The following is an 8,018-nucleotide window of genomic DNA, read 5'->3' as shown; positions in this document are numbered from 1 at the left end:
CGGAGCAGGTGCAGGGGGCGGGGGCGGGGGCGGGGGAGGGGCGCCGGCTCGGCCCCGAGCAAACTTCGCCTGGAGCTCCTGGGGGGGCGGGGTGGGGGTGGCGGCCTCCGAAGCCTGGAGAGCTAGGGGGGCCCCGAGGGAAGGGGGCCAGGTGGGGGAGCTGGGGGAGCGGACACCAAAGGGGAAGGGCCTGCGGGGGTGGGTTAGGGGTGGGGGGTGGCGAGCGTCTTTGTAGGGGCCCGAAGGCAGGGCTCGAGGGGCCTGGGGGTGCGGGGCGCTGGAGCCGCGAGCCTGGGAGGACGAGCGCCCCCCGGCCCAGGTAGGGCCGGTGGGGGAGGGGGAGGGAACCCAAACTCTCCGGGAGTGTTGGGGGGGAGAGGATGGGGGGTGCCTCCCTCTCTGCGTCCCAAACAAAGTGTCACAAAGAGCTCAGCCCGCGGCAGCAGCGGAGGCGGCTGTAACTCAGCTTTTGTTCTCCTGGCCGGGGTAGCAGAGTCCTGGCCTCCCTATCTCCCAACCCTGCCCCCATCGTCCTTCTGGCTTATCTTCCCTGGGAGGGGTCTGAGGCGCTGCTGGAAGAGCCTTTCCTGCGGAATCACAGGTCCTCCCCTACTTGTCAACCGAGGGGGATTTTCCCAGGGGCTCTCTTGCCTACCCCGTCTTGCCCCCCCCCAGCCTGAAGATTGATGCTTACATGGGCATTAGGACTGATTTTTCTAAGGTCAGCTTCAGTGAAGGGAAATTAAGCTGCGTGTCCCCCTTCCTCAAATCTAGGTCCTCCAGAACTTTCAGAATCAGGGTCAAGTTAGGACATGCCTCTGGTAAGATTCATCATAGTAGGGTGGCGGCAGGTGTAGCTTCTTGTCATCTTCTGTTCAATATTTGAGTCCATGACTGAGGGTTCATGCCCCCAACTCAGTAGTGAAGACAGAGGAAAGGAGACTTATCAGGAATTCAGTGTGCAAGGTGGCGGCTGCTGTACAGGGTGAGTTTGGAGGAGCCGATTAGCAAGGTTTAGAGGCTACAGAGAGGAGACCATAACAGTGAATCATTGGCTATATGATTAGAGTGGTCTTGACTCTAAACCAATTGAGAAACGCCTTTTCCTTTTAATCCCGTCTAGCACAGTGGTTATCATAATTGTTAGCAGACTTGGAAGGTGTAGGATTTGCAACGGGGAAAAATATCAAGTATTAGAGATGGCCAGAAACAGAGGCCTAGTTTTAACTAGACCTCAGAGATCCCAGACCTTTGCTTCTTCCACTTTGGTCCTAGAAACTTTTCAACCACACGGCTGAAGGGACAGTCTTGTTGGTTCCCTATGTATCAGATGCTTTGGTGTTACCTGTCCTTGTTTGTAATTTCCACCAAACACCCCTCTTTTTCTACTTAGGATTGATGGCTGACATCCTCATACCCACCAGTGTTCCTAGCATGTAAGAGTAGTTGGCTGGTTGTCTTGGAAATATTCTGATTCCTATCTTTGGCCCTATAACCATGTAGAATCCAAATAAGGGCAAGATAACCCCTGATTCCCAGTAGGGATGGAAAGTAGGTCAGTGCTACTGTCTGGCCAAGTCGGGTAGATGGTGTTTAAGGCCTGAGTGTGGAACACTCAGCGGTTATTGTCCATGGGTGATGCATGCGTGACTTAGGTTCCAAGCCAGTGTGTAGAATCGTAGACCTTGGCAGTGCTCTCTCCTTGTGAGATTGGGTGCCTGGGAATCTGACTTGGTGTGGAGGTGAGGAAGGCAGCTTTCACTGGGCCTGTGAGGGGTCTCAGTGAATTTTGTTGATTTTAGGCTGTCCTCTGGGGGAATTTTTCCCATGGGAATTCAGCTTCAGTTTGGGTCTTATATATCACTTTGAATCCTGGAGACTGCTGTGTGTAAAGTGAGTTTTTGTTGGTGTGTATGTGTGTGTGTTGGGGAGAAGCTTTGCTCTGTTCTTGTGCTTTTTAGTTCAGAAATGAGGCCAACTTCCCATGAGGTGTTTTGCTTGCTATCCTACAGGCAGTTCTAGGGAGCCTAGAATTTTCTCAGAATCAGAATATGTGCCCATAGGTTAGTCAGCTATGACCATGCAGTATTCCCAGCCTCCCTCCTCCCCCCTTCCCCGGCCATCTGCTTCCTCTGAATATACCAGATTGGCTGTACACCAGGATGTTCCGGGAATCCCCAGGAGAGCAACAGAATGTGATGAACCCAAATACGATGCCTCAGTAACTCATTCCAGGATGTACAAACTGTAACTGTCAGGACACTCCTTATAGCTAATTAAAAATTTCCTAGTTTCATCTATTTTCTTTTGCCTCTATTTTCAGTGACATCCAAAAGGCCAAAATAATCCCTCTGGCACCACTTTTTTCCCCCTTCCCCCATGGTTTCCATTTAAAAATTCTCAAGCTTTTCTCAATGCTTTATTTATGGCGCTAAAATGGCAAACGTGACCCCTCTAGCACTTCATAGCTCTATCTATGGTACTGGGGTGGCCAAAGTGGCTTCTCTGGTAGCCCACTGCTCTCTCCATGGTACTGAAGAAATGACCATATGTTTTAACATTTTTGGGGTCTAAAAGAGTCTTGGACCTAGAATTACGACATGTTCAAGCTGGAACGGACCAAAATTGTGAATTAGTCTAACCCTTTTATTTTACATATGTATACTGAGAGGTTAAGTGATTGAAAGTTGTAGGGCTGTTCCATTAATGGTTAGACTGGGCTTACTATTCTAATTCCCCTTTAATGAAATAGTGAACCTGGCTAGGCTCTTGGCTGTAAGAAGGGGGTTTATTGGGAAGATCTAGAGGATGAGCAGATCCCTGAATTTGGAGCTGCAGAAATATACATATCTTAATGGGAGCGGAGGCAATCTAGTGACCCTAGGACAAGGACATTTCATTAATTAACTTGTTAAAAATACTCCCAAGCCCAGATTCTTCATGTAACAGGTATTTTTACCTTCATGGAGTCTAACCACATTTACTAAATGTTCAAAATAAGGCAGCTTTGGACCTCCAGAGCCTTTTCTTTGCTAAGAGGGCAGACTCCTGACCCAGTTCTTTTCTGTTAAAGATCTGTAAGCAAAGTAATGCTTGAGTCCTTTTCTTTCTTAGTAACTCATTTTGGTTTCATAATGCCTGTTGTGGGAAGTTCTTTATATTTCAAATACCCTACACAGGCCAAGGCTTGTGCGTGCGGGGGTGGGTGTAGGCCTACATTAATTTAGCCTTGACCATATACACTATGTGGGAAGGAAGGTACACTGAACGACTTCTGTCATTCTCCCAGGCCTGTCTCCATTCATTTTAATTCTGGGCTTGCTTCTAAGTCCAAAAGCTGACCTCTGCTGCTTAGAACCAGGACCCCCGCCCCCATCCTCTTCCTCTCAGTGCTCTTCTTCCCTAACCCTGGAGCTCTGCACATTTCAGGCCTAGGGAATTTTAGCTGGAGAATTTAACCCTTTCCTGCTCGGAGCATGTACTGAGCCCTATCTGTGCAGATGGCCGGGCCCCGCCCCCCGTCCCTCACTCCAGCCTCTTGAGCTCAGAGCCAGTGTAATCCTCCTCTTGTGTGAGGAAGCCTCTCCCCTGCAGAGAGGAGGAAAGCCTGCTTCGGAACAGCTCTGGACAAAGGGGCTGAGATGCCCCATCAAACTGCAGGCTCCAAGGTTTGAAACGGGATGAATCCTAGATGGTATTTGCAGTTTTTAACCCTTTCCTCAGGCTGGCAGTGCCCCTTAACTTCCACTCCTCCCCCAACTCTCTCTTCCTTCCCTCTCTGGCTGTCTCCCCCTCCATGCCCCTCCCCCTCTGTCTGTCTCCAGACTCTGCTGCTGGGAGGTGTTTCTCTCCCATGCATGAATGAGTCTCTGTAATGAATGGAAATGAATGGATCAGGAATCTAGGCGGAGAGGGAGGGAGAGTAAGGAGGAAAGACCAAAAGGGTAAGGACAGAAGCAAGGACAGTGGAACCTGGAAAGATGTTTGGCCAGATGGTCAGCTAGGGGTCTGGGAGTGACTGGTCCTTCCTGGATAACTATGGAGCGTGGCAGCAAGCTCTTCTCAGTTGCTTATCAAGGTGCACAGCTCCACACACATGGAACAGGGTATACTGTGATACTGTACTCCCTACTCTCCCTAGGTGATAGAGTGGTGGTGGTGTTCTGGACCATGCATTTAAAATATATAATTAGGGGAAAGAAATTTGGATCATCAAGGAAGCTTTTGTAGCTGGCAAATCAAGGGGAGCTGTTTTTAAGGACAGCTACTCCCTTGTGCCTTAGGATTCAAATGTGAGGAAGAGAGTTTTCTTGAGTACAGGTTGTTTTGAGTGGAACTGAGGGTGACTCTTGCTCCTGATGAAAATTAGGGCTCATCTTTTGAATCTCTCTTTTGCTTTAGCTCCTCAGCACCTGTTGCCTTCACTAGCAGCTTTTCCTCCTCTTTCCCGCACTCCCCAGAACCAAAGAATGTGAAGGGGGTCCATGGAGGTGAGTGAAGCTCTGGCCTGAACCTGTGAATACCCACCAGCACCTATCACAGTACTCCCTTCCCTACCTTCCTGTTTTTACCGCCTATTGTAAAGTATCTCCTTGGCCCCAACACCCAGTATCACCCATTCCTTAACTTTGGGAGGTGGTAGCACCAGCTGTTCTGGGTCAGGCCCCAACCCTTCTTCCCTGGTATAACCCCACAGATCGTTTTTTCTACAGCCTTTGCTGTATGCTCATCTTTTTTTTTTCCCTCAGGGCTCACGACCCCGTGTCCCCTGCGGCCACTTAGCGCCCTCACCACCTGCCTTCGACGGCGAACTGGATTTGCAGCGCTACTCTAACGGGCCAGGCGTGAGCGCGGGGCCGCCCGGGATGGGAGCGGTGGGCTGGCCTGACAGCCGTGCAGGCGATCGGCGTTTCCCCTGCCCTGTGTGCGGGAAGCGCTTCCGCTTCAACTCCATCCTGGCCTTGCACCTGCGAGCGCACCCCGGGGCCCAGGCCTTCCAGTGCCCACACTGCGGCCACCGCGCAGCGCAGCGGGCTCTGCTGCGCTCACACCTGAGAACGCACCAGCCACAGCCTGAGCGCCCCCGCAGCCCCGCGGCGCGCCTGCTGCTGGAGCTGGAGGAGCGCGCCCTGCTGCGCGAGGCCCGCTTGGGGCGCGCACGGAGCGCGGGCGGCATGCAGGGTGCTCCTGCCGCCGAGGGCCTCGCCCGGCCTCAGGTTCCTTCGTCGTCTGCCTTCCATTGCCCTTTCTGCAAAGGCAAGTTTCGCACCTCCGCAGAGCGTGAACGACACCTGCACATCCTGCACAGGCCCTGGAAGTGCAGTCTGTGCAGTTTCGGCTCCAGCCAGGAAGAGGAGCTGCTGCACCACAGCCTGACGGTGCATGGGGCTTCTGAGCGCCCCCTGGCGGCCACCTCTGTGGCGCCCCAGCCTCAGCCTCCACCACAACCCGAACCCAGATCGGTTCCCCAGCCAGAACCAGAGCCGCCAGAACGTGAGGCCACCCCTGCCCCGGCTCCTGCAGTTCCAGAGGAGCCCCCTGCACCTCCGGAGTTCCGTTGCCAAGTGTGTGGCCAGAGCTTCACGCAGTCCTGGTTTCTCAAGGGCCACATGCGCAAGCACAAGGCCTCCTTTGATCACGCGTGTCCCGTGTGTGGCCGCTGTTTCAAGGAGCCCTGGTTCCTTAAGAACCACATGAAGGTGCACGCCAGCAAGCTGGGCCCTCTGCGCACCCCGGGGCCTGGCTCAGGGCCTGCCCGGGCGCCCCAGCCTCCTGACCTGGGTCTGCTGGCCTATGAGCCACTGGGGCCTGCACTCCTCTTGGGCCCAACACCTGCCGCAGCGGAGCGCCGTGAGCCCCCGAGTCTTTTGGGCTATCTGAGCCTCCGAGCTGGCGAAGCCCGGCCCAATGGGGAGGGCGCAGAGCCTGGAGCTGGCCGCAGCTTTGGAGGATTCCGTCCACTGCCATCCACTCTCCCGGCCCGGGCTCGCCGGCACCGCGCAGAAGAGCCGGAGGAGGAGGAGGAGACGGCTGTGGTTGAAGCTGAGGAGGAAAACTGGACCAGGGGCAGGTCACTGGGCCCTCTGGCTTCCCTGCACCCACGTCCTGGTGAAGGCACAGGGCACACTGCGCCTGCTGTTGGGGCACAGGCAAGATCTACGGCCACGCAGGGTATGTAGGGACTCTTTCTTGGGTTTCTTGAGTCTCGTCTTCTCTAACTCCGATCCCACCTCCTATGGTTTCCTTTAAGAGGAAGCTTTTAGCTGGATGTAGTAGTCCCTGCCCACACCTGTAATCCCTGCACTCAAGAGGCTGAGGCAGGAAGATCCTTCCTAGTTTGAGATCAGCCTGGGCTACAAAGTGAGCTTGAGGCCAGCCTGAACTGCATAGCTAGACCCTGTCTCAAAAAGACAAAATTAAAAAGAACCCTTTAAACATCCCACATCCCCCAGGCTCTGCCATCTGCCTAGGCCTCCTAGGGCAGCAGTCAGGTGCAGGTGGTATAAGGGTATGTTGCCTGGACAGGGCAGAGGGCCCCTGTAACTTATTTTCAATGTGTGTATTGCAGAAGAAAACGGTCTGTTGGTTGGAGGAACCCGACCTGAAGGGGGCCGGGGTGCCACTGGCAAGGATTGTCCCTTCTGTGGAAAATCTTTCCGCTCTGCACATCACCTCAAAGTACACCTTCGCGTGCACACAGGTGAGGGAGGTGGCCTCCTTTAGGGGTAGGGAATGGGCTTAGCAGCATTAGATTGGCCAAACTGGGAAGTGTCAAGTTTATTATGCCAGAGCTGGTGGAAGAGGCTGTGTTTTGTTGCTGATCTGAGGATGAAGGCTGTAAACTGACCAGATGCAAGTGGTAGTGTGTGGCGATGGGGACCCCACAGTGTTCTCTCTTCTCAGGTGAGCGCCCCTACAAGTGCCCACATTGTGACTACGCGGGCACCCAGTCCGGCTCACTCAAGTATCATCTGCAGCGTCACCACCGTGAGCAGAGGAGCAGTGCAGGCCCAGGGCCACCCCCTGAGCCGCCACCCCCTTCCCAGCGGGGTTCAGGCTCACTGTCTGGAGCTAAGTCAGCTCAGCAGCCTACTACTACCTGGGTGGAGGGCACCACAAGCCCCCGGGCCACCAGTAGTACTGGTCCGGGTTCCCGTCGGAAGCCTGCCAGCCCCGGGAGGACCCTGCGCAATGGGCGAGGTGGTGAGGCTGAGCCCCTGGACCTGTCCCTACGGGCAGGACCAGGAGGTGAGGCTGGGCCAGGGGGTGCCCTCCACCGCTGCCTTTTCTGCCCCTTTGCCACTGGAGCCCCTGAGCTTATGGCTTTGCACCTGCAGGTGCACCACAGCCGCCGGGCTCGAGGTCGCCGGCAGCCCCAGGCTGATGCATCTCCCCCATATACTCGAGCACCATCAGGAGAGACCCCTCCCAGTCCTCCTGTGGAAGGCGAGGAGGGCCCTGGGTTAAGATCGGGAGAGGCAGGACTGGGGGGTCAGGAGCGGTAGGGAACCCTCTTAGGGGTGATTAGCTAAGTTAGTGAGCTTTCCTGCAGGAGCAGGAAAGCGCTAGAGGTAGTTGGGTAGAGCAGCCAGCAGGGGGCAGCGTGGGACCCACAACCCAGCCCAAGGCCGACCAGAGGCCGAGGGGCGGCAGCGGGCAAAGGAGGGTGGGCAGACAGTTCCTACCCAGCCCACAGGAGTCACAGTGCCTTAGAAGTGGCAGAGGTAAGGGTCAAAGAACGGGGTCCCAGGGCTGGCAGAGGGGGTTATGTCCGTCGAGGAACCACTCTGCCAGTTTTTGCTGGTCCATAGGCCTGAGAGTTTATTTTTGTACAAGGGGGTGGGGGTGGGGGGCACTGTACCCTTCTAGCCCCATCAGGGGCCCTGTAGACGTTGCTATTTTTGGTACGATTCCTGTCATCCCTGTTGCAGTCGTGTCCCCAATAAACAGGTGTCTCAAGGCACGGGGCCCTGTGTCTGTCTGCCTATGTCTTACTCCCTTCCAGGGGCTCTGATCCA

General features: G+C 55.0%; 1 protein-coding gene across 5 annotated transcripts in view; it reads left to right on the top strand.

The window, feature by feature from the left end:
• Znf219 (zinc finger protein 219) overlaps window positions 1–7,956 on the top strand; it is a 14,610-nt gene extending 6,654 nt beyond the window's left edge. For 3 of the 5 annotated variants that reach the window (XM_004648075.3, XM_023708364.1, XM_004648074.2), the window contains 4 exons: window positions 4,402–4,490; window positions 4,749–6,171; window positions 6,569–6,700; window positions 6,904–7,956. In XM_004648075.3, coding sequence (XP_004648132.1) covers window positions 4,485–4,490; window positions 4,749–6,171; window positions 6,569–6,700; window positions 6,904–7,505 — 2,163 coding nt within the window. In that variant the 5' untranslated portion in view covers window positions 4,402–4,484 and the 3' untranslated portion in view covers window positions 7,506–7,956. The other 2 variants (XM_023708362.1, XM_023708363.1) reach the window with 2 other exon arrangements.
• Window positions 7,957–8,018: the final 62 nt, after the last annotated feature.

This window comes from Octodon degus, unplaced genomic scaffold (genome assembly GCF_000260255.1).
Source record: "Octodon degus isolate 3935 unplaced genomic scaffold, OctDeg1.0 scaffold00352, whole genome shotgun sequence".
Classification (NCBI taxonomy): domain Eukaryota; kingdom Metazoa; phylum Chordata; class Mammalia; order Rodentia; family Octodontidae; genus Octodon; species Octodon degus.
This window is presented reverse-complemented; position numbering and strand designations above follow the sequence as displayed.